This window comes from Tachypleus tridentatus, chromosome 1 (genome assembly GCF_004210375.1).
Source record: "Tachypleus tridentatus isolate NWPU-2018 chromosome 1, ASM421037v1, whole genome shotgun sequence".
Taxonomy (NCBI): Eukaryota; Metazoa; Arthropoda; class Merostomata; order Xiphosura; family Limulidae; genus Tachypleus; species Tachypleus tridentatus.
This window is the reverse complement of record NC_134825.1, coordinates 76989610-77016289: the sequence shown is the minus strand read 5'-3', so window position 1 is coordinate 77016289 and position 26680 is coordinate 76989610. Positions and strand designations below refer to the sequence as shown.

The following is a 26680-nucleotide window of genomic DNA, read 5'->3' as shown; positions in this document are numbered from 1 at the left end:
TTCTTTTCCAGGAGTGATTGTTTAGAGGGATTTGAAGAGCATCTTCAAGTCTGAGATCCTCACTGGTTTCTTTAGCCAAGGAGTTTTTGCCGTGCACCATGTCTCCACTCGCCAGGGCAGAATTATTCTGCTAACAAAGGTTTTAACTTACATTGCCATGTCCACATGCATCTATTAAAGCAGGTTATTTGAACAGTAAAGTGCAGTGATACATTCTTAACCCTCTTAGATATTTCAAGTATTAATAGTTTAGACCTTTGAAGGCATCTTGTCATTGCTCTTTGACATCTTCTCATTCTGGTGACAAGCACCATGATGCCTATGAATGTCAACTGGACCCTTATTGCATCAGTTGTGGTGGTTCTCACCCCTTTTACTATTGTCCTTGCTCTAAGTAGGTGGAGGAGAAAGAGATGCAGTATTTACATACTGTCCATAATATTTCTTACCCTGAAGCTTGGAAGTTATTCTCTCCCACTCCTTCTCGGATATATGCTGCTGCACTACATTCCACTTTTATAATGGGTGTGCAGACAGATCTTTTCATGCTTCCATGAAAGCTGTTCTCAAACCATGTGAAGAGTCTTTGACGAAAACTGATTGCTTAATTTATGTAACTAATCATTCTGTACCTGAAACTTTGACACATTTCCCATGATATCTTCATTCATGATGGTTTCCAGCCTGCCAGCAGGCAGTGAAGGCTCAAAAACAGGCCTGGGATACTTTTTGCAGGTATCCCCCCCCTTTATAATCACACTAATTTCCAGCAGGTCCATGCCCATGTTTGACAGGTCAGACATCAAAAGCCAAAAGTAATTTTGGATTAAATTTACAACTAGCATTTCTTCTTCCACCACTTCCATAGTCATATGAGGCAATATTTAGAAGGTCAATGGGTGGCATTTTTCCCATCCCCTTTCCAACTCCCTCTCCAATGGCCAGGAAGTTGCTGGTATACAGAGTGTTGATACTCGCAACAAACTTCCACCACTTGCAACTTTCTTTGCAGTATTCTATTAAAATTTTATCCTTATCACAGCATCCCATCTCGGGCTTTGTCTTCTCTCCTTAGTGAGCTGTGCTTTTTTGGGATAGAAGATCTCCCATTCTTCCTTTTGGCTTTCATATCCATGTGCACCTGAATTGTGTCTGTTATTGGATGATGTTGCTGTCTCCACCGATCAGCTCATTCTGCCATGGCTTACTACTGTCCCCACCTATCACCTTTCTTTGAATCATCTGGGAAAGGTAGATACTCCTGATTGAAAATACCATCTTCTCTTTGCTGAGTATCTTGCAAACCATTTTCTCATTACCATTTATATGGATGGTTCAAAATCAGGTGATTGTGGCATCTGTTGTGGGTCAGTGACTGCTCACAGGATCCTTTAAACAATTTCTGTGTTCATTGCCAAGTTGTATGCCATTTCTCTTGCTCTGGATCACATGGAAATTAGGAAGTACACATATTGTACTCTCCACATTGACTGTCTTAGCTTTCTACTGGCTTTGGAATCACTTTGTGTTAGCCATTTTCATTGATGTATAAAAATGACTAGCATATTTTTCTTTATCTTCTGTTTCTATCCACGTTTTCTTTATACCTTTTCATGTCAGTATTCATGAGAATGAGTTCAATGACACCACAACGAAGTCTCTCTGTTCTAATGCTGTTGCTGTGCATGCCCCATATATGGATTGTAGTTCTGTGTTTAAGGCTCAGCTTCGTATCAATTAGCTTTCTACTTTGGTGTAAGCAACATGATCACAAATGAGGAGATTGAGGCTGAGTAAGTACTTACAAATGAAATAACATTATAGGAATTTTTGTAAAGAAAAACTACTCTTTCTGTTAGTTATATAGGAAATCCGATATTGTTGTCAGAAATTTGTGATAATAAGAAACCCACTTGAATTAAAAGTGCATCTTTAGACAGCTGGTATGGGTATTAAAACTTTTAATACCCATACCAGTCATTTTGAGATACATTGTTCTTAGAAATAATTATTTACTGTAAAATAATATGGAAGAGACATGTTATATGGGTGTGAATTTTGTTTTTTATATTTCAGTAAAGCAAGAAGATTTGAGGTTTAAAGTGTAACTTCAGGTTTTTAACTGTCTGTAGTATGTGCTTTTCATTAACTGGGCTCTCAGATTTGTGATGCAAAAGTGCAATGTGATATAGAGAAGTAGAGATTTAGAATTTATTTAAAATTTTCCTTCTGAAATTGAGAAATTAAAACTTATGTAATATAAAAATTTGAATTGTAAACTATGTTTTGATGACAAGCTTAGTGATCTGATTAGATAATAAAAATGTTTATATTTTGAACGTAACTCTTTAAGGGGTATTGACATTTGCACTTTGACCCAGCCATTGATATAAGTTTAAGCACAGCCTCTCACTGTACAGACAATTTCTGTATTGATATAGATTTATCCACTCAGGACTGTTATGTTTCTAACCTGTGTGTTTATATTTGGCAACATTTTATCCTCTGGGTTGGTTCTTCAGGAGAGGGTGATACCCTCTTCCTACCTTGTTGCTTGGAATTCATTGGTTCCCACCTCCTTTACAATGTAAGTTTTTGTAGCTTTCAGTATTTTAAGGCAAGTCTTCCAAATTTGCATTTTACATTCATAGAAATTAAATGCATTTGAAACTAATACTCAGCTCTTTAAGTACCTTTCCTCCTACATCCTATTTTCATCACGACTGGAACATCAGAATAATTCTAAATCATGACTGGAGAGCAAAGCTTATGAAAAATCCTTTAATGTATGTATATGTTACATGGAAGAGTGTAAAATTATAGGTATATGACTTATGTTCTGCTGTGTATAAAAGACATTCAGAAATTTTGAGTTGCATGTTTTGTTGACAGGGTAAGCTGAAACTCAAAAAGGAAGGAAAATTATTTCAGAATTAAGTGTCTCTTTGAAATATATTTTAATAAAATGGTGATTTTTCATTCTATTTTATATCATATTTAAACAGCAAATAAATTATTACTTACATTCTGCAGTTTTGTTGAAAGAGAAACTGAAAAGCTGATATTGCATTTTGGCAGTTTTAAAGTGTTTTTTCAGTTTTATATATCACATTAGTATTAAATTTATATTTGTTACTCAAACCATGTCAATGAAATGCATTTTTATTATTTCTGAAAAACTGTTTTTCATCTAAATGTATAATAGAATGAAATGTATAATAAGGATGAAGTTTGATACATCATTTCTTTACAATACTAAAATATCCATTTGTTTATGGCTAGACATTTGCTGTAAACCTTCAGGTGAGATTGAAAACATTCCTGTAATTGTGGATGATGGTAGTCTGGAAAATCCATCTACATCAACTAATCTGATTGGTGTGTTTGTAGAGGATGAAGAGCAAGAGAAGACTGTGAAAGACATTCCACTGCAACAGGTGTTGTGTATCACAAAATTATTTGTTTTTGTAATAATATACCATTTTTGAGTTATCATATTAATGCTATCTTGAATATATCATGCTGGTATTATCAATATTAGGCTTATGTTAAGTAATAGAGCTCAATTTTTAAATTATCTGAAATTACTATAACTTTTCTCAGACGACCAACTCAAACTCCCTTTTTGTCTGACTGGTGACTAGCATTCTGGAATGTAATTTTACTCAAAACATCATTACAGTCTACTGTACACTTATCCATGCCCATACAACACACATAATGTTGGTTACAATTGTTAACTAAAATCATTTCTAAGTTCCCTAACTGTGAACATGAAAATTTGAATTCCCACATTAAAATATCTTGTAATAATTTTTTAATATTTTGTTTAAGTAATATGGTACTCTGTACAAGAGGACTGTTTATACAATCCACCAAAAGGAGCTGAAAAGATTAGGAAAAGTTTGCTTTTGTGATTAGTTGATAATACTGTTTTTGTCACACAAGTTTCTCTTTTGAACAAGCTGTGCTTTTGTGCTGCTTTATGCATGTAAATTTTGTATGGAGTTCAACTGAACATTAATTGCTGTGTATATTAAGACAGTATAGATACCATGTCTACCATGAGAAAGTGGGAAAATCCACAAATTAAACAGAACGTAATGGTAACAACAAACAAAATGTTTTGAAAGTCTTGATCAGTATGAGACGAAATAACAATAAATGAAATAAGACCAGATTTGTTTGTCCCCAAGTCAGTATAAACTACAAGTATGAAATATGGTACATATCAGTAGGATGTGTGTACGTACATTTGCAGTGCTCGAGCATTGTGTATTCGAGATAAGTGTTACAGGATAATAGTGTGTGAGAGTTCAGAAGTAAGTCTAGTCTTACTACAGACTGTACTTTACAGTATTTGTTGGGCAGGTTGAGCTGGTTGGAATGGAAACATTAAACATGTTTGGCCAAAAAATCACTGTTCTGTTTAAAGTTTGTTTTCTTAAGATACTATGTCACATTTGTATGGCTTGGGTTTATTTTTTCTGAAGAAATGAAACTTCCCAGGAAACAAGGCATCAGAAATTAGTTAAAATGCAAAATTGCTAACTAAGCATTAAAAGTACTTGTTAAAAAATAAATGTGATACATAAACATCAAAATACTTGTAATTTGTTCATTTTTGTGGATCTTCTTTGGTTGTTTTTTGATAATTAATACAACTTTCCAGACAACCTGGAAGTTCTTTAAAATCAAGTGGTGAGTTAGAAAATAGTGTTATTCTGAACTCTTTTCTAAGTACAATATATTAGCGATGGAAATGTGGGTCATTATTAGGTATTTCCATAAATTATTTCATTTAAAAATATTATTTTTCACAGATGTTTTGATTAGCCATATGTAATAATTGTAATTTCTTTATATGCAAATTGCACAAGCTAATTAGAAATTGTTTCTGGGTGTTTTGCTGTCATAAACTATTGAAATTAATTAGAATATGATATACAGGTAAATTCATTGTTGGTTTGCTATTCTGTACATAAATTAGTATGAATATCTTTAAACATTTGCATTTTTTATTATCTGGGATAATAGAGGTAATATGGTATACTTATGTAACATATATTCTGTAATAAATGCACTGGAACAGCACATTTGTGAAAAGTAGATGTTAAGTTGTACCAGAGTCGAATTTTAATAGCTAGTGCACTCACTTTTCTTGATCACAGCTTGGATATTGTTTTTTATCACTTACTGATAATTTCTGATATACATCTTTGGAATTAACTGACACTTCCCTTATAGTGCAGCTCACACTTTACTGATAAATTGAAGTGTGCCTTTTTTTGGTCTTCAGATAGCATCTTCAAATGTTCTAGAGTGATCCAGTGATTCAAGACAGATTTTTAACATTTTATATTTCGATCTAGAACTGAACATAGTGCATCATCATGGGAGAAATTAATTAATCCTACCTTTCATTATTTCAGCATTTTCAAAACATTATGATAAAAAAAGTATTAACTTTCTTGCTGTGGGTTTAGCTGAATCAGCTGAGTTCATTACTTGAAATTGGTCTTTATAGTTTCCATACTACAACTTTTAATGCCTTTTGCATATCTTCACAAAATTTCATAAGCTTTCAATAAACACTAAGTCTTTTGATGCCAAAAAATTATAATTTTCATTTCAATTATAATTATAATTTCTCCATAAATATATGGAGTTGCAGTGTTGACTGCTCCAAGTGCAAGATGGTTGTCATGTTAAAATTAAAAATACTTTTTTTCATCTGGAAATTATCATATTCTGTTTGTAAGATGACCTAAATGAACTGTAAGCATTTTTAGTAAAGTTTTATATTTTGTATGTTATTTTATCTACCCTAATTTTATACAAGGTTGGTTAATTTGACCAACTTTGTAACTACCAAAAAAATCTTGAAATAGATCTAAATTACCTCTTTTTTGTTTTTCTGATAATGTCATATTGTAACATGAAATTACCTTTGTTTATCATAAATAACTTCAAACTTTTAACAGTGTACATCTGATTCTACTTAAATTTTTGTTTTATTGCTCCTTAAACCTTGTATAACTTATATTCCTTCCACACAAGTTGTAAATCCCTTGGTAAATGTGTATCTTAGGTTACCTTTTTGGATTACATTACACTCAGGTCACTCACAATCTTACCTTATTTTACCTAACTACCCTGAAAAGCTTCTTACATTTATAATAATAAATAAGGAATACAAATGGAAAACAAGAACTATAGTACTTTTTAGGTTCTTCTCATTTTATTGCTGTCAACCATCAGTGAACCTTTACCCTAATTTTTTTATACTAATTTTATCTCTGTACTAAATAAGTTTTATCTTAAATTAAAACATACGCCAGAGAACACAGAATAATAACCCATAAAAAGTAGACAATGTCTTATAACTATTATGGTTTTTCTGGCTCTCTAACTGTGCAACAAAAGTCATCAGAAATTCAGCTGAGTTTGATAATGTGTTTCCTTTATGAATAAAGTTTCAACTGGAAGTAGAATGGATAATTTTCTCTAGAGGAAATAACATAATACATTATTTGTTATGTTAAAACCTTGGTGCTCTATTGTTTATACATGATATAGTATTGAATATCAAAGAGAACTAGTAGCAAGTTGTAAAACAAAATATGTGATAGGTAGGCATGTCAAAAAGGGTCTTATTTTCTTATGGCTCTGTAACCAAATAAGATTGAAGGATATAAAAATCATACTTTGCATTAACAATTGCATCATAGTGAGTAATTTCCATGTGTTACTCTCCCTCTGTTCACAAGACTAGTTTTCTTCATTTTGTGTTGCCTTCTATTTGCAAACGTTTTTGAATATATGCCACAAGCTTTCAGTCTTCTCTCTATTGGAATTCAAAGTTCCAGCATGTCTCTTGTAAATGACTATGTGTCACTTCTCTGCCAATACTTGGAGATATCAGAGATGTATCTTAGAAGGCCAAAATATTATTTAATTACTATATTGGTGTACAAAAAACTGCTGTAGTTTATTTGGCTTTTTTACTAAGTTATACTTAGGTTTAAAAGTCTCATTTCTGTTAAGAGCAACAACTTATTCAATATTTTTCAAAAAGTTAAGTTTCTGCTTTAAGTTAATGACAAATTATTGTCAGATTTACATAGTTTGAGGTCCACCTGTGTGACAGCAGTCAATTTGTAGACTTGCAATGCTAAAATGTGGGGTTTGATGTGGATACAGCAGATAGCCCAGTGTAGATTAGGTCAAAAATAAACAAACTTAGTTTGAAATGTGCTCTTTATATTGGTTATAAATGAGTATATAAGAGAAGTAAGCATGAGTAAACAAGAGGATTTAAGAGAATGTAGTAGTAGACAGGCCTACTCTCATAGCTTTCCAAAATATATTGATATCTCGGCACCTCAAAGAGACGGGAGGTTCTTATTTTACGTTGTACTTTGTAAATGTGTGGTAAGTGTATATAAATATAACCTGAGCAATAAGATGTCATATGACACACTAAAAATATATTTGGTGTTTTTGTTCAATATTTCCTTTTTGGTTGATAAATTAAAATATATATAATATTAAAATTTCAAGTTTAAAGTGTTGTGATGCCAATTTTTTGACATACAGTCATAATAATTTGCCACAAGACGTACTTTCTTGTTATGTGTGAAAATAGTATTTTTTATTTCAAGACATTTTAGTTTCAAGCTACACCCTTCAATCTTTTAAATTGCAACATTTATCTATAATACCTGTAATTTTTCCTCAGTAAGTGTTACAGTATTGGAAGTGCTTCCTAGAAAACTGAAATCTCGGACGATAGGAAGAAAGCCACAGCAACCATGTCGGAGAATACCTGACTGATTATATTAATTATAATTTTCATACTCTTTATCCTTTAATTAAAGCATTGAATTGCAACTATGGTTATACCATGAACATATAAATTTATAGGTGATGCAAAAGCTCTGTATTTTCCGAAAATTGTCTTTAAACTTAAGGTAATTAAAATATGAGCCTGAAAACACTTCTAAGTTGAATTGGATGATAAATATTACTATTCTAAACAATTTAATCTTTTTTATTTGATTATAAAGTGCACTTCCCAGTATACAGCAAAACATTAAACTGTTAAGTTGAGGAACAGTTGTAAATTTTAAAGTTATATAAACTTCTAAATACTTCTTAATAGTATCATAAAATAAGTAAGAAAACTTTGTTTATAAAAAAATTTCATATTTACAATATCTTCATGAAATTCTGAAAAAATGTTTTAATAGCCCAGTGCAATGAAATGTAAAATAGGTTATTTTTAAACTGTCTAAATATAAATCATGGTTTATGTTAACATATGCTTTCAGACAATTTTTGTAGCTTAACTGTTTTAGTATTCAAGTATGATAAAGAGTGTATGGTTTGTTTGTCAACCATATATTTATTAACATATTAACTATTTGAATATAATAAAAGCCAGAGGAAATTGTGGATATGTACAATCATATAAAACTGTGCAAAACTTCAATTGTACATATCAATAAGTGTTTGTGTATTTTTGATATCTTATAAAACTAATATTTTTGTACCTCAGAAATGTCAAAGAATATCACTGGAAAAGGAAAATAAAGCCAGACAGAGAAGGCCATATGTTCCAATCCCTCGAAGTGGAAGTCATGCTTTGATGTTAGCACTTCACAAAGCACAGGTGGGATTCTTGTTTCAAAGTAAAATTCCCTACAAATTAATTTTGTGTTTAATAAATAAAAACTGGTTGTTGTTTTTTTATAAAATACTACAATTAAACTAGAACTTGCACATCACCTTCCATGATGAGAACTTAATAATATAAATATCCTGGTTAATTCTGTTTTAATATCATATGTAAATGTTAGTTTTTTGGCTTTATCATAAAGTACTGTTAATATTTTCAATTTCATATTTTAAACTGAATGAATATCTTACAGTGATAAAAGGCATAATTGGTACCTATTGCCCCTCAGTGTGGATTCCTGTACATGGTGAGGGGATCTCCCAGGGAAGGTTCTGTTCTTTCAGTTTACCTCCTCTGGGGATCTAAACATCCACTCACGTGTTTACCTTGCATGGTGACCTGTGAAGGGGAGGAGAGGATGCTGGTGGTTGAGGGGTCAAACCCTAACATGCCACTTTGGCCTTGAATTCCTGTAGATGGGCAGCCTTGGAGTTTCCTCTCTTGGATCATTTGGCTGGTCTACTTGGGCTAGGGTCAACCAAGCACCAGTGTTGGATGTTCTCAACAGGTGTTGTAGACATTGTATTTGATGCTGGTGTTTGGGTTTGTGCTCTCGAAACCTTGGCATTGCTGCAGTGTTCTTGTTTGGGGTTGTAATGTGTCCCCTTGTAGGGCTCCATGGTTGGTGGGTGGGGTGGACACTGAAATATTCCTTTTTTTATTGTGGATCCTCTAAATAAAACTTAAATAAAATAGTGAAAAAACAGTCCATAGGTAAATTACCACATCTTGAAGATTCTGAGCAGCAATTTCCAACATCTGTAACACTTGTTGTACCTCATTTTCTAATACTACATTCCATTTCAGATAAACCTTTAGGGTAAATGTCTCCCTTTTTCATTCAGAAGAGATGAGAGGGACTTGCTGGCTCTCCAGAGTCACTCAAGAAGCTTCGATCTGGTGACATATGTGGAAATATCCACATCTCAACACAGTGAACTCCTCTTGCATTTAAAGGCAATTGGGGATATACCTATTGAGGTTATACTTCATGCTACTTTGAATTCATCACGAGGAGTTATTTGAAGAACATCCCAGAGTCAGAGATTCTCACTGGTTTCTCTAACCAAGGAGTTTCTGCAGTGAGGCAGTTATCCACTCGCAAAAATAGAATTACGATGCTGACCAATATCCTCATTCTGACATTTATACCACTATGTCCAAAGAGGCAAACAGTTTACAATATTTCAAATGAAATCTTTTTCTGAGCTCACCAAATCAAGAAACTTTCTCAGTGATAAGTAAAACAGAAATACCATTATTTAATCAGTTCCCTGTTATGTCTATTTTAAAAAGTGATCATAGTAGTAGTAAGTGATGTGGTCATGTGCTATAATATGAACATATGAAAGTACAAAATACAGCTAACTAATTTGTGTCTTGATCTCATTTTTATTTAAGCTAATCTAACGGACATATATTTCCTGCATAACATAAAACATTATCAAAATATGACATCAAATATTGGATAGAAAATTTTCTTTCTTTAAATCCTTCTGGACCTGAAACTTGTATTTCAGGATTTAATTCAAATGTATAATTTTATTTTTTAGTAAGAAATATTTTAAACATTGTTTAATGCTTAAATGTTTTATATAATAAAAATACTTCAAAAGTGCTGAAACTTACACCATTTTTGTGTCTGAACATAAACATCACTTTTTGTTTTTATAATGTTTTTTTACTGGTTCCTGAGCTTTTATTTTCTTCTTGCAATCAAATTTCAAGATTGTTTATATTGGTATTTATATTATGTTTCTATGCCTATTAGTTGTTTATCTGTGAATTTATTGTTTGAAGTCTGTTTTGTAGTACCTTTCAAAAGTGTCTTGAAAAATTTGAAGGAATCTCAACTTTGAAAAGGGGTTTCAGAAAGGGGAGGTTTTAAAGATTAATATTCTATAGTAAAGAATACAGTAGTTCCATAGGAATATGAGTTATGTCGTACACATTAATGAGCTTAGACAGGATTATGCTAAAGAAAAAAAGCAGTCTTAATGGAAAGTTTTGAAAGTCTTCCTCACTACCGTAGAAGCCTAAGAAATATTTTAAAGTTTTGGATGGCCTTTTTTAATTCTTAATAATGTTTTTGTTGTATTTGAATGCCATAGAAATACTCTCCTATGGCATTTTGTCATGTAAGCCAAATATTTCTGTGATGGCAAACTTCAAAAATCCTTTTTTATTGTATGGGTATTGTTATTCAAACAGCACATGCAAATAAAAGAGCTATAATTGTTATGCATAAATTGATTTTTTACCAAAGATATGATTGGCTAACATAATGTGACAAAAAGTGTTGGGTTATTATTTTGAAAAGTTGAAGCCAGTGGTTACTTGATGCTTTTGCTAAAGACATAAGCAAGTCCTGATAGTGACTGAGAGAGGCCTCATTTTCACAAGATGTAATAGATGGTTGTTATTCTGGCACTAATTGATGAATACTGAAAAAGTCTGTTTTTAGATGTACTGTGGAAGGAATAAAAATATATATCTGCTTATTAATTAAAATAAATTTTGGGCCTGCTGTAATCAGTTCTTATCATTTAAGAAAATACTCTAATGAAGTGAAGGCAGGTTAATAGGTTAAAAATTAGTCAGCCAAGTGCAACTTCCTGTAAAATCAAAGTTGATAACTGTAATTACGAGATTTATCAGTTTTTGTTTTACTATCTTAGGTTGAAGGTGGACACAAGTTTATGAAGAAGGCAGACTTAATCAATGAAGCTCAACCTTTATGTGATGTTTCATTTACTGTGGTAGGTTATCAAAAGCTCCTTCTCTGCTGGTTCATCAGGGATGCAGATAATACTAAATGCTGGGTTTTGATGTGATACCTATGATTGGTGGTGATACACAGATACCCCATTTTATATCCTTGTACCTAACAACAAACAAAAATTTATCAAGTTTTTATATTGTTGGTTTAAATTAGTAATCTAGTATTTTGTTTTTTCTGTTTCTTTAAGAACACAAATTGCTCTTAGTCTGTGAATTTAATAGGTAAAAATTCTAGATTTATATATAGTAAATTGATACAATAATGTGACTTTTCTACACACACAAAGAACTTTACTGAACCACACTATTGGTCTTCTAGCCAGATCCAGGATCTCACTATAATGCTTGGTCAAATATGAGTACATTGATTAAAAAAGGACTTGTCATTAAAGAAGGAAATCCAGCAAGGTAAGAAGCTGAAATTGCATGTTAGCTTATACCAAATGTGATTTTTTAGAAGCTGTTTATATGACAGAGCATTTTATTGTACAGTTTTATCTTCTTTTTCATATTTTATTTGAAGTGTTAAAACAATTTGTAATAATAGTTTACTGACATAAGATAGTCACAGATTATTTATTGTTTGTCATTTAACACAGAATCTTAACTTTTGACAGGTTGATCTTATGAACTGATTGCATTTTTTCAGACAGTAAATTTAATATATCATGTTGTTTTAATTAATCAGTGTGGATGTTACTGTGTTGTTATTTGGCCACTATCTGAATACACACAAAAAAAAAAAATTTATGTTTAGTGAGACATGAATATATCCTATTATTTTATGATTTTCAGGTACAGCCTAACAGAAGCAGGAATGGAACTTTCAACACAACTTCGAGGTCAACTTGAAACTCTCCAGCTGAATAATGTACTCTTTAATTCTGTTACACTAACTCTTCAGCAAAGTGATTCTCATTCACTGTACTGTGACTCTCAAAAAACTAATCGAGTTATTGAATCATCAGAAGCAAATGGAAAGCTCAACAACTTCAAATCACTTCCAAAGCTTCCAAGACTGTCAAGGTGATTTGCAGCTAAGGTGTAAAATACTTTATTTTTCTAATTGCTATAATCACCACTTTTGACAACAAATTGTAAAAAACAGTAGAAATTAACAGATTTATTAATGTCCTGTGACCTGACCTTTAACAATTACACGACCATTTATCACTCTTGGGAACAGTATTTTTGCTAGCACTATTCTTGGTCAAGATCAACTAATAAATATAGTTTATTTTTACTAAGTAATAAGTTTTTATTTTATTTATATGCATTACTTGAATACAGTGAACTTAAAAATAATTTTCAATAAATAAGGATTTAAGTCATCAAAATTTCTTTGCTGCTACTTGAATACAGTGAACTTAAAAATAATTTTCAACAAATAAGGATTTAAGTCATCAAAATTTCTTTGCTGCTACCTGTCATAGTTGCCAAATCTAATCAAGCATAACTGGTGTTTTCTCATTGAAGAAAATTGATCTAGCTTTGTTAATACCTATAGGGATTTCATGTAATCACTTTCTTGCAAAACCATAAATTATTCCTCATACCAGTTTATTTTCTCTGCATTGATATAAATAGTTTAAAAATCTGCTCTATCAGCTTCTATTTAAGTGTTGTTTGTACTTGCTTTCAAAGCTGTGTTTCTTTGGTAATTGTTAAGACCTGATGCTGTGACATCAAGAAATAGTGGGAGTTAAACATTGTAGTAATAAATAAAATCACTAAACAAGATGTAAGAGGATGTGAGACATAAGATATGGGTGATTATGTTTTGAAGGAATGATAGTTTTTGAGCAAGTTTAAACCAAACTTTGGGATAGGCAGGAATATTCTACTAAAATCTGTAGTGATTATAGACAAGACTTCTTATACCTGGTCTGAAATGTAAATTTGAAGTTTTTGTCATTTGTTTCCACTAAATATGTGTAACAGGATTACAGAATATGAATTATAAATTACTCTTAAGAATTGTTAAAATAGTCACAATTATTGGTTATACTGAACACATTTTCAAATTTGACTTGCAGGTATGAACATGACACTTGAAAAAGTGCTCCTTGGTCATAATAGAGCTAATGAACTATATATTTGTCTTGTAAAAATATTATAAGATATAAATATGGGTTAGTTTCTTACTTGTAAAGTAGATGTGATGGCTCAATTTAACATGTCATAAAGTGATTCTGTAGCAAGTTACATTATACTAAACTTCTGTGCTTGCTTGCTTTTTTGCAGGTTTCTGTATTGTTATATTGATGAAAATTATTGTGAGGTGACCAGCAAGGATAAAGCCTTAGTTTTGATGGATGGTAAGCTCTTTTATTTAATGGTATTTAACTCTTTTATTGCTAATATGTGTGTTACATATTTACAGTTTTTGTTATGTTGAATTTTTTGTTGAGATGGATAAATTTTTGCAGCATCTTACAACTGTAATATATAAAATTAATCAGTTGTCTTTTTTCACACAACAAAAACATTTTATTAAATAATCAAAGAAGGCATACATATATAATATCGACTGTATATATTTGTTTGATATAGTATTGGTAAGAAGGGCAATGGTAGTTCTTTAGAAATTAAGAAATAATGGTTAAAATATCAGAGTTCTGTCAGTAGGTATGGTGGCATTATTTGTGTGGTAACTGTCCAGCTGTGTTAGGAAACTGACTTTTAGAAAAAATTAAATATGACTTTGATTCAAACACTTTTAATCACATTTATTAATCTATACATTTTGAGTTAAACATAACATGATTCTCAGGGATTAATTTTATTAAACTGTTTTAAGAATGATGATAGTAAACTTTTTTCTTCAATGAAAAATTGAATAGTTGAAGTATTCTTGTAGAATTTTTATGTTCAACATTTTGCTTTCATGCAGATGACATGTCATTAGGATTTTTAATAAAGTGTGAGGAAGAAGCATTACTTGCTTCAGGGAAGCGTTACAAGTTAGAAGGAAATAGGTGAGAGTTTTCAGATTTTTCAGAAATGTCACTTTTTAATTGATATTTTGTAATGAAATTGTCTTAAAATTTTAGTTAAAAGAATTGCCCCGATTTACATCAAAACCATTTAATCTCAGCTTGGTAATATTGTGTACCTCTTAATGTTTCTTAATCTTCACCTGATATATAATTATTTTGAAATTAATATAATAAAAACTCAGATGAAAATTAATTTTTGTATAGTTAATCAAGATCTACAGAATATGTGATAGATATAAATACATTTTGTTAAAAAATACAGGTCTGTATTGTGACTTGATCACAGTAGTCATTAACTTGCAATTGTAAATATTATTAAAGTTGAACTTAATCTATTTCAGTGTGTTTGTTTTACTTTTTAATCTTTACTGACATGTCATCTAATTTTGAGTTCAGATTCCAAATCTAATGCTATCATTACACATTTTCTTGCCTTCGTCTTATTCTAACTAACTGTCTCTGGTATCTTTCTTACATAAATCTAATCTCGGAAACTTTCCATGGACATCTTGATAGAGTCTCTGCCAATACACTTTACTTTCTCTCCCTCATTTCAGCTCATATTTTGTCCTTGACTCTGGCATTATTTACATGGTTTCTTTGTTGTCGGGGCCTTAAAGGTAGAGATGCAGTTTTTGCTTGCATCATTATACCCTCCTTATATTTCAGGGACTTGCATCTTACTATCTTATCAGGTTTCATATATTTGATATAGTCTCTGACAATATTGAGCCTTGGGTGACATTAGTCCACTAGCAGTCTACCCTTACAACTTTTGTAGCTCATTTTTCTTAGTCACATCCTCACATGCCACCTATTCCTGTTTCCCATCCTTTATCCTCCCAACTCTTACCTGTTCCTTCAAATTGGGGTGCTTCATTTCATTGATTTCCTTGATGATATACTGCCTATCACCACCAGTGTTGGTTACTACCTTGTGGGTTCAGGTTTGGTGGAAGGTACTCTGTTGGAGCTTTTTCTTCACTGACTTTCCTTTGTAGACGATCAATGGGTGATATTGGTTCTTCCAGAAGGAACCATTATCCAGTTTTTTTCCCTCACCCCATGTTCTTTCCTCCTCCTTGAAATCTTGTAACATGCCAGCATCTCTCAGAGGTCATACAGGATTTACTTTTATAATGAACAATCAAACTGGTTCACCATCTCTCTGGGGTTTTTTCTTCCTGTCTTTTTGTTGTCCCCCAGTAAATGGGTCACTGGGGCCATTCATCAATTTATCTCACCTTAACCACTTCATAGCACTTTCCAGGTTCATTATGGAGTCTTTTCTCACCCAGATATGAGAGCTTTCCCCTGGGTTGTGGATGACTAAAATAAGTCTCCCTTGGCTACCTACAGATCACAGTAGTACTTCTGTCTTGACCTTGCCCTAGATCAGTCCATCTAAGGGTGATTTACCAATTTTTGGCACTCTGCTTTGGACTTGCCTTGGCTCCATATGTGTTTTGTCACATTTCACAGACCTTTGCTAATCATCTTCATGCTACGGGGATTTGATTTCTTTATTAATGGGTGACTGGCTCCTTCTAGCTCATTCTGAGTAGGAATTAACCACCCACACTCTCCAACTCCTTTCTGTGACAGTTCGAGTGGGCTGGTTGATTAATTTGGAGAAGTCCTTCCTTTAACCTACCCAGTATCATTTGGGGGTCTTTTTCAACACCAATATCTGTTGTACACTACTTTCACCTTTACATCTACAATTTATGGAACTTTTATTGTGCTCTCTCAACTTGGTCACATACTGCTCATGAGTTCGTCACCTTTGGGGATGTGGACCTCTGTAACCATCCTGGTCCCACTTAATTATGTCCATATGGTAATCCCTGCTGTGGACCCTTCATGAACAATGAACTATGCTTGGGATCCTCTTTTCACCAACAATTTCTCCCTCCTTCCCTGAGAGGTGATTTGAAATGGTGCCTGAATAAAACCTATACTTCATTGGGCATGCCACCTTCTCCCTCATGTATGGATATACATCGTATTAAGAATGGATTCCTTCAGGGATCAGGGGCTAGGGTCAGTCACCAGGGCCGTTGATATATAAATGTTCCTGAACTTTCTGGCAGTTCGTTAGGTATAACATCACTTCCTATTCACTCCCATCAAGTATAATTATAGTTTTTTCAGACAACACTATAATAGTGGCACATTTCAAGCATCAAGAGGGCAGCTGGTTCAGATACCTCTGTTTTTGAGCATTGGATCTTTTATACTTGGCCCATACAAATCACATTCATCTTATCACAAGTCACATGCAAGGTGCTTTTAGTATTAATGCAGATCGTCTTTCTTGCTTAAACTGGATCTATCTCACAAAGTGATCATTTGATCCACTTGTTTCAGGGACCTTTGGCCATCATGGGGGTTCTCCTAAATGGATATCATTGACATGGTCCTCAGTACCATGAAGCTCCTCTTTTGGTCACTTACACCTCATCTGTGGCTTTGATTGTTGATGTCTTTTGCCAGGATTGGTCACACAAATACCTTTATGTGTAATTTCCCATCCAGTTGCTTCTTCTGTTTTTTTTCATGTTCTGTCCCTTCCCAGCTGGAGTTTGCCCTGTATAGTCTGATGGTTGAGATCAGCACACAAGATATGATCTGAATGTACCCTGAACATGCAAAAAATTGTGTCATGTTCCTATTCTACCCATCCAAATTTGGTTTCTTTCCCTCTTTTTTTTTGTTTTAAGTGGGTGAAAGGTGTGTTCTGGATAAGGTGAGATATAGTCTCTCACACGTGTGCCCCTATGGAGCCTCTGCCATTAAATGCCATATGTCATGCACTTCCTTCAAGCACTTTCCAAAAGTAACTTACACATGTAAAACTTGCACTGCCCTCTCCACCAATTTATCATGGGATTCTAACTAAATTTATGTATAGAAGTGAGGTATCATCATAGAAGTTAACATTCTCTTTCTCTAAAATGTATTTTTGATAGATATATGTTTTTGCCCATCCATCTCACTTGCAGTGTGCATTTTCTCTCTTGCCTTTTCAAAGAATGAGGTTTACATAGGTACAACTATGTATGAGGAGGGATTGTGCATGAAAATGTGTTACCTTCCTATTGGTGGAGAGCTTTTTTACATGATTACGTGAACATGCTGCAGTGCAATTCAGATCAGATCACTTGAGGTTAAGTGGAATTTGCCTTGAGGCTAATGGCATGCAGATCTCTTTGGCAGACATGCAAGGAAGATAACTAATTCTGTATGAGGAGGTGTTTATCAGAAATACATTTTCAGACAAGAAAAGTGTTAACTTTCAAATTTAGCACAAATGAAATCACACAACCTAAAAAGTCCTCACTTGCATACCAAATTTCAGCTAGTTAGCTGTAACATTTTTACACACATAGCATGATAATATTTTAGAACAAGTTTCTAAGAAGCTTTCTTTCAAAAAATTGTACTTCTCTTTAAATCAAACTTGATGTGCTTTATATCACAATGAAACTAAACTCAAATCTCATAACATTAGTCACTCTTTCAGCACTATAAAAGAGTTTGTTTGGTACATTTTAAGGGTGCATCACAACTTCAAACATTTTAAGATATTCTGAATTTCTACTTTTTTACTTGTATTTCATGATCACTACTTTACTACTACAACTAAACTACTGAAATTAGATATTAGTTTTATATTTTGTTTTTCAGCTGTCTTTTTTTTATTGTTTTTTTAGAACTCTTAGATTACTGAAATGTCTTTTCATTGATTTCACAGATCAGCTGACTCTCATTATGTTTATGCTTATCTACATGATGATGATGCTGAAGAGATTTGCCCAGTAAATAGTTTGGTTTCAGAGTTGAGTCCTCAGCACTGTAAGTGTGGAAACTTTACAATGTATAGATATTTGTTAATTGGACTAACTTTACCATTGCTGTTTAAGTCGTATTTTACTCTTGTGTTCTGTAGAAGTCCTTCTATCAAAGAATGAATTGATGCTTAACATTCTAGTTTTTATGTTTTAATTGTTGAAAGATGTGGCTATTTTTTAAAGCAAGATATTTCATTGAGCGATTTCTCAATTGCTTTTCTGCTTTACTTTTACACATCTAATAATAATTGTGCTAGAGAGGTAACCTGTTAGCAGTAAAAGAATATATATTTCATAAAAAAAAGTTTAGGCATTTTAATGTAAGAGTAATTCATCATTTGACATCAACTTATCATTGATTTCTGTAAACATTAGAGCACCATTAACTGTGTCAAATGTATTCAGACAATTTTGGAATAAGTGTAGTGCTCAGATTTTTTTATCAGTTGCATGGTGACTGAGGCAACCGTTACCTCTCAAACTTGTGAAGATTATGAACCTGAAGAGTTTTGTAATTAATTCCTTAAGCATATGTCTTTTAATAATAAAGGGAGAAAAAAAACTAACTTCAAATATTTCCTGTAAGAGAGAAGTGCACAATAATTGATACCTATAAACCAATCAGTACGCTTTTCACCAAAAAGAATATGTTTTAAATATTGTTATTCACATTCCATGGCATAATGTTTGGCTTATTTAGTGGAGAATACTGTGTGACTTTGTTATTATAATGCATATTTAAAAAATTCAAATTTTGTCAAATTTACAATATTATAGATTTTAGTTAGTTTTACGTTTTTGGTCGATCTACTTTTTTAACTGATGTTCATTTTAACATTCAAACTCACTTATGTCACGAAAATTCTATTTTGTTCTTAATTAAACTTACAGGTCAGTCTGAGATCAGTGAAATGGAAGATGATGATGTAAATATGGTGGCAGTGACATTATCACCCAAAATGGAATTAGACATTAGGCATGCTGTGCCAAATGTCTTTCTGCCTTTATCACATAAGAGTGACTCAAGGATGGAAGAAATAAACACTGTAGTTGATACTTTATTTCCTACATATTACAACGGCTATTGCAGAAGGGAAGAAATGGAAATAGTAGAGAATGCATCATTTCCTTCTTCACAAAGTAGCTGCTCCAGAAGTGCATCAGAACATTTTATTTTGAAACCTGGAATGTTTGAAATTGTACTTTGTGTCGATAACTGTGAGACATCTGGAGGGTAAAATAAACTAATTTATTCTTACTGTGACAGATACAGTTTTCTGAAACAAATTTTGTATTATTTTATCTGTAGTATTTGAGATCTACAGTAGCAATCAAGAGGAACCTATTGATAGTTTAACCCTTTCCAGCCTGGTGATTTTGAATTTGTTCAAACAGATTACTTTCTGTTGGCTGAAATTATAACCAAAATAAAAATACTGTAAAAGTTTTATATTGTTAAAATTAAGTATTTATGAGTAAATAGTAATAATGTACATACATGTTCATATGCACTTTACACGCTTTCTACACCTGTACTGATAACTTACAATCATCCTGGGATGATAACTGACATTCAAATACCTATTAAGTTTATTGGATTGGCCTGGACTTTGTGCAGAGCCATAACTGTGATATTTTCTCACATGTTTATTGCTTTAGACAATTCTTGTTGCAACCACTGTACTTATGAACAAAACAATAACTGATAACTTACAATCATCCTGGGATGATAACTGACATTCAAATACCTATTAAGTTTATTGGATTGGCCTGGACTTTGTGCAGAGCCATAACTGTGATATTTTCTCACATGTTTATTGCTTTAGACAATTCTTGTTGCAACCACTGTACTTATGAACAAAACAATAAATCCTCTCTCACTGTGTTCTTGGAGCTGAGATTATGATAAACTCTGTGGGAAAGCTCTGGTAATTGCACCACACAAGCTTATTTACTACTGACAGTGCCACATCACTGTGTCACATAAACAGTGTAAAGACAGAAACTGTAATTCATTGTTTCATGATCTAACACTAAAATAAACATAAAGAAATGATATGAAAATGTTAGGAATAGACACTCGTGTGGGAAGTAATTTGGATCAAATACTAAAGAAAATATTACTATTTATTTTACATTTTGCAACCTTTAAAGTTTTGTGATCATTATGAGGATGGTCAAATTGATTGACCACAAATAGAATTAGAGTAAAGAAAATAACTGATAAAGTTTTTTCTAAGGAAACTCTATTTATTTAGGAAATTTTTGAGATTAAGTATATAAAATTTGAAAATTATTAGAGGAATAAAAGTATTTTTAATCTTAACATGAAAATCACTTTGATTTTGGAGCAGCCAACACTCTGATTCCACATGTTCTTGAAAAAAGTTTTAGTAAAATTACTAAAACTGAATACTTTTTTTAGGAAAAACAAAACAAAACTGTAGTGTCTACTGAAATTTGGGAAAATTTTAGAAAGATATACAAATTAGGTAAAAAGATATAGTAATGCTGATTATCACTTTGCAGTCATGTGGTCAGTGCAATCCAATGAGTCAGTAATAAAGAGAGTTGGAGTAAACAAATATTTATTAAAACTGTAGTCTTTTCATTTGTAACCCATTAATTATTAGAATTAATTTAAAATACTAGATAACTTGAATGTATAATAATTTAATAATACAGGATGTTCAGAAAGTCACTGTGTAGTTTTGAAAGCAGCAATAACAGCATTCATTCAGTCTATTTCAAGCCAGCAACTGATAGCGGTGTTTAGGAACAAAATAAGAAGGATCCAAGCCTGTATTGATGCCAACAGGGGTCACTTTCAACATTATTTATAATTGTCATTCATATTTACCTTCTGTATTCTATATTGAAACATGTCTGTTAATAAGTATATAAGTGCAGTGACTTTCTGAACACCCTGTAGTAATAACAACCATGTGAAATTCACTACATTATTATCTATTGCAAAGTTATTTTTTCACATATACTTTTTGATCAGGATATTACTCGACATTTATGGTTGATTTGCAAAACAATGATCTGAGGAAGGGTATTGATGTTATTTTATAAAAATCCAGCTAGCTTCCAATTGTTTTTTACATTGTAGATAGGGAAAAATGAAGATTTTTCTATTTGATTGTATGTTTTTGAAGTTGACTTTGTTTTTTAGTACCTCAGCTAAACGAAAGATGGCAGTTCTTCCTGAACTCCAAAGAAACGGGGTACCACATGTTGTTCGAAAGCTTAATGTTGGAGATTTTTTATGGATAGCAAAGGAAAAAGTTGAACCCTTGCTAGGATCTATACAGCTTCCACAAGCCAGAGAACTAGTTCTGGATTTTATAGTGGAGAGGAAGAGAATGGATGACCTTGCTAGCAGTATTAAGGATGGAAGGTTTCGGGAACAAAAGGTATCTGCTCACTGCAAGAACCAGAACTAAAGTAATAGTCTTTAAAAAAAAAAAAAAGATAGATTTAAATAGTTTTATTTGAGTGATGAACTTACAGTTAATGATATCTAGAGATCAAATGTTTTAGTTTATCGGAGATTAAGTTTAAAAAAAAAAGGATATACTTCAGGGTTGGCTTTAGAAAAGCAAATGAAAAAAAAAAATTTTTTTTAACTTGATAAATCATTCTTCCAGTATCTCTAATATAAGAAAATTAGTAACTTTAACTTGAAATGTTCAAGGTTTTGTTAATGGATATTATCTTTCAAATGGATTGGTATTGTAACAAAAGATGGTAAAATTTTCAAAATTAGCTCTTTCAAGTAAGTGATAAGAACACTAGCCTTTCACTAAAAGAAGGATATTCATGATTTGTTGTTGTAATGTAGGCCCTTTTCTTCATTACTGAGAATATTCTACATGATGGCCCTCTTCTATTTTCTAGGTCTTCAAATACCATCATTTGTACACAGACAACAACTTCATAAGGCCCATTTGAGTAATTCAAAGACATATAAGACCCTTCTAACTATTTGTGAACAATACTGTGTGAATTTTCGTTTCTACTTTGATCTTATGAAGCATCTATCATATTAACTTGGACATGTGACTGGATGCTTTTTCTTCATGGAACAGTGACTTTTTGGCATCCAATGCACTCAGTTATGATATTCATTTATGTATAATGATGTCAGCACATTGGCATGATAGTGTGAAGAGTTGACCTTGGATTTTTTCTTGACTCTTTGTGCATTTAACTTAGATCATAACTGCAAAGTGCAACAGCCCTGAAAAATTTAGCATAAAATGTGTTGTGCTTTTGAAAAGTCATGTCTCCAGCAGGTCAATGGTAAATTGTCTGAGCGTTTGTAGTAGCCTATGCTTTCTTTTCTGGAGTCACACCTCCTTTACTGATATTGTTTTTAGCATTTCAGAGGTGTGTTTTTTTCTTGAATTGTAAAGACATGTAATATAACATTCTTATATCGGAAGAGTAAATTTTAGATGCCTCTTTCACTTGGAAATCACCACACTTAGATTTCAGTAAGAAGGTCAAGATGTTTAACCTGTGTACTTACAGTGGTGACCAGTTACAAGAGTATTGGATATTGTGGATGGTTACCATGTTTTGTGAATAGCCCTCTTTCATAACAAAGGAAGTGATAAAAATCTTGATATTTTATTAAGAGTGTATTTAAAATAATTGTTTTAAATAGGTTTATATGTATGAAACATTATTCTGTTTTTCTTGTGTAATTTTGTTTGTCAGTTGATGTAGTATTGCAACTGTTAGAGATAGCAATTTATGAACAAAATAGAAGTAAAAGCAGTTAATAACTTATATTACTTCCCTCCTTTCTTTTGTGGTCCTTAAATCCATTAAAATTCTGAAATAGAGCAAATGTTGTCTGGAGAAGGTAAGAGTGAAACATCTTACAAATAATAAAGAAAATATAATTGTTGAAGTAGAAAGTTAATTTTTCTAAACATTTAAAATATGGTAAAGTTGTTATATAAACTATCTAAAAATATTGTTTGTTTTGCTTCTTCAAGTTTCGGATGAAGGCATGTGGGTTATGTCGGCCAATCTATTTGGTGGAAGACTTTGGATCAGGTCACCTAGGTTTGCCCGATAAAACGCTACAACAAGCTATTTTTAATACACAGGTACATATTTGCTCTTATTTTATAGGATCATAAGTTAAGATGCCTTCACACAAATAGTAAGCCTTAAAAAATAAAAGATTTCCTCAAGCTTTTACATAATATTATCATAAAATTTCATCAGTTTAATAGGGTAAAATAAACTACAAAATTTCTAATTCTCAAAACATGTTTGTGTTACTTTTTAAAACAAACAATTGCACAAAAATATTTAGAAGTTTTTATCCAAAATTTCAATGTGAAATGTTGCCTTGATTTGGAGTCTTTGTAGAGAGACAACTATTTCTTACTGGTATATACCCAACATAATATGATTCAGTAACCTTTTTTAAACCTTCACAATACTATATCCTTTTCATTAGAAATGGCCTGTTCAAGCCAAAGTAATAAATAATCACATTAATTGTATTCTATATCCTTTAAATTGATTTCAAGACTTCATTGTTTTTGTTTGATGTAGTTAAAATTGTTTAAAACATTGACTGCCTACTTTCCCCTTTTGAATATTTTAAATAAATTCAACATATTTTATGAACTACAAAAAATATTATTTCTTTTCAGGCATGTTATGATGCATTGTTATTATTATTGCAACTCAATAAAATGTCCAAAACATCAGAATGTAAAAGTACTAAAATAATTAGAAATCCTTACACATGGCTTTCTATGACTATAAAATTGTTGGCTCAGGTACCTGAGAAAGCTGGGACATTGGGTAATCAAGTAAAATAATATAAAATTTTATTAATAAAAGAAAGAAACTAACAAATAAGTTTTACAGTTAATATACTGTGAATTACTTTATTTCACTCCCTTTATTTTCTGCTCATTACCTCATTTTGACTATTCTGTATTAACTGTTATAGATTAGCTTAAGAGCAAGATGTAGCTTTTTTTTTAATTGTAGGTCCTAAGCATTATTTCTTTATATTTGCTTTCTAGAATTCCAAAATTACAGCATTAAAAAAAAAAAATCATCTCAATAGATTTTAATAAAATTTAGCTCCATTGTGGTCATTAAACATGAGACTGATGCACCTGTATCTGCAAAAAGAAAAATTGAAGCATCTGAAATTATGTAGAAAAAGAAGAGATAAACAATTTTTAAGACACAATAATTGGAGAAAAGAGCCACTTAAAATTCGGTTCTGGCATTGAGATGCCGGATTATGTGTGAATTTATTTTTGGCATTGTCAAAAGAAAAAAATTTATTTTTCTTTTATAGCTAAATTTATTGCCAAATTATCTTAGTTGGGCATTATTTTTGAAAATAATTTTGTAATTCATTCCAGGAACATTATTGATACAGAGTTATTCTTTGTTTTGGAGAAAAAAAAATATGATTGACAAAAGTTAGGCTGAATGAAGTCTTTCTTTCAAAGAATTATTAAGTGCTAGCTGAAAATTAATTTTTAATGTCACACCATCAGCAATTATGCACCAACATTGTTTTCATTAGTCATAATTATCAATTTCTTAGAAAAATTATAATGCCAGTAATTATAATAAATACTTGTGTGCACTCTGAACATGACTATCAGGAGGTAGCATTGTGTATATGTGAAACTATTTAAAATTTTTCTGCAAGTGTATTTGACAACTATCCACAATCATTGCTATTTTTGTACCAATTTTACATGTCTTACACAATATAGTGACGATAAATCTAACACCTGGTGACCATTTTACACATCATTTAAATGTAAATGCAGTTTAGTGTTTTATTCAACTGAACATACTTTCTGTAGTACAAACAGAAATAGTAACTTTAATTTTGTAAACTATTTTGTAATTAAAAAAAAAAGGCACATCCATGTATATATTCTACTCAGTTTCCATATGAGCCCTTAAATTCCAGGGAGTGGTCCAAAATTATGTTTACAACTTTAAAATTTAATAATTAAAGAAATACAACTATGCTGTTTTCAATATCTTGCAGCCCAGCTCAAACAGTTTTTGTTGGCATGCAAGTAGACTTCTATGTGTGCATAATTAGTGACTCTCAGCATGTATATTAAATTTCAGTTCATGTTCATTGCAATGTGTCCATAGCTACAGTGGTAGTGGCATCCATTATCCTGGTGTTTCATGATGTTTACTTTAGGTGTGCAATACACAATATCTATAACTTACCCTCAAAGAAAGGAGTCTAGTAAAATTGTGTTTGGTGAACATAGAAGCCATGGAATTAATTCACCCTGCAAGCCAAATGATGCACTGAGCCTTTTCTTGCATTGTTGCTATTTTATGGGATTAACATTGCTTGCTGGAGTGAAAAAAACATTACAATAAACATCATTAAAATTTAAAATAGGAAAGATACTTTTTGGCAACCCTGTTTAACATTCAATTTTTTCAATAGATTTCAAAACCTAAGTTAAATAAAATAATTTTGAGTAAAAGACAGTAAGATTGAATTGTTAAACAATGTAAAACAAAATTTAATTTCATTTTTGTTTTTCCACATGTGCATTTCTATGTATCAAATAATACTGATTTTAATAGAGCACTGATAAAAACATTAAAACTCTCTACATCAGTTTGGTTCAATAACAGAGGCACAAGCACACGCTTCACATGAAACTAAACCTACTAAGAAAACAGTCTGTAGAAGAAAAGCAGCAGTTGATTTTTCCATATGTAATTGAGTTGGGTGGTTTCCAAACACTACTGCCACATCAAATATAAGGAAAAGGTGGTGCTTTGGAAGAAGTACAGACCCTTTGACTTTTACAATCTTTAAGTGATTTTTTCTTACCTCTGTTCTCACATTTTATTTTTTTTTATTTTATAGTAGCAGAGTATATTTCACTCATTGTTTTTTGAGAACAGTAAGAATTTATTGTGAAAGTAAAATCAATGAACTCATCAATATAAGCTTTTTAATTTCTATTTTCGTGTCAAGACTTCCTACAGTACCTCTTACCTTTTGTACGCATTGTCCACACCTGTTGAATATACTTGTGAAATGCCTTCACTTGCTTCTTCTATAACCAACCAAATCTATTACATATTAATATTTTTGAAACATGTTAATGCTAGCCAGCCCTGCACTAAAAATATACTGATAACAAATTTTTACTGTGGCAAAGTTTTATATCCATAAAACAGAGAGTATTTATTTTTAGAGTAATTACATGTAACCATGAAACTATACATTACTGTAACTTTTAATGTAATAA

At 31.8% G+C, this 26680-nt stretch overlaps 1 protein-coding gene across 2 annotated transcripts in view; it reads left to right on the top strand.

The window, feature by feature from the left end:
• mus81 (mus81 structure-specific endonuclease subunit) overlaps positions 1-26680 on the top strand; it is a 60717-nt gene that overhangs the window by 14360 nt on the left and 19677 nt on the right. For both annotated transcript variants that reach the window (XM_076505708.1, XM_076505713.1), the window contains exons 4-14: positions 3283-3437; positions 8561-8674; positions 11419-11499; positions 11841-11929; positions 12317-12547; positions 13766-13839; positions 14415-14499; positions 18278-18378; positions 19266-19608; positions 21553-21793; positions 23387-23500. In XM_076505708.1, coding sequence (XP_076361823.1) covers positions 3283-3437; positions 8561-8674; positions 11419-11499; positions 11841-11929; positions 12317-12547; positions 13766-13839; positions 14415-14499; positions 18278-18378; positions 19266-19608; positions 21553-21793; positions 23387-23500 — 1628 coding nt within the window. The remainder of the gene's footprint in view (positions 1-3282; positions 3438-8560; positions 8675-11418; positions 11500-11840; positions 11930-12316; positions 12548-13765; positions 13840-14414; positions 14500-18277; positions 18379-19265; positions 19609-21552; positions 21794-23386; positions 23501-26680) is intronic.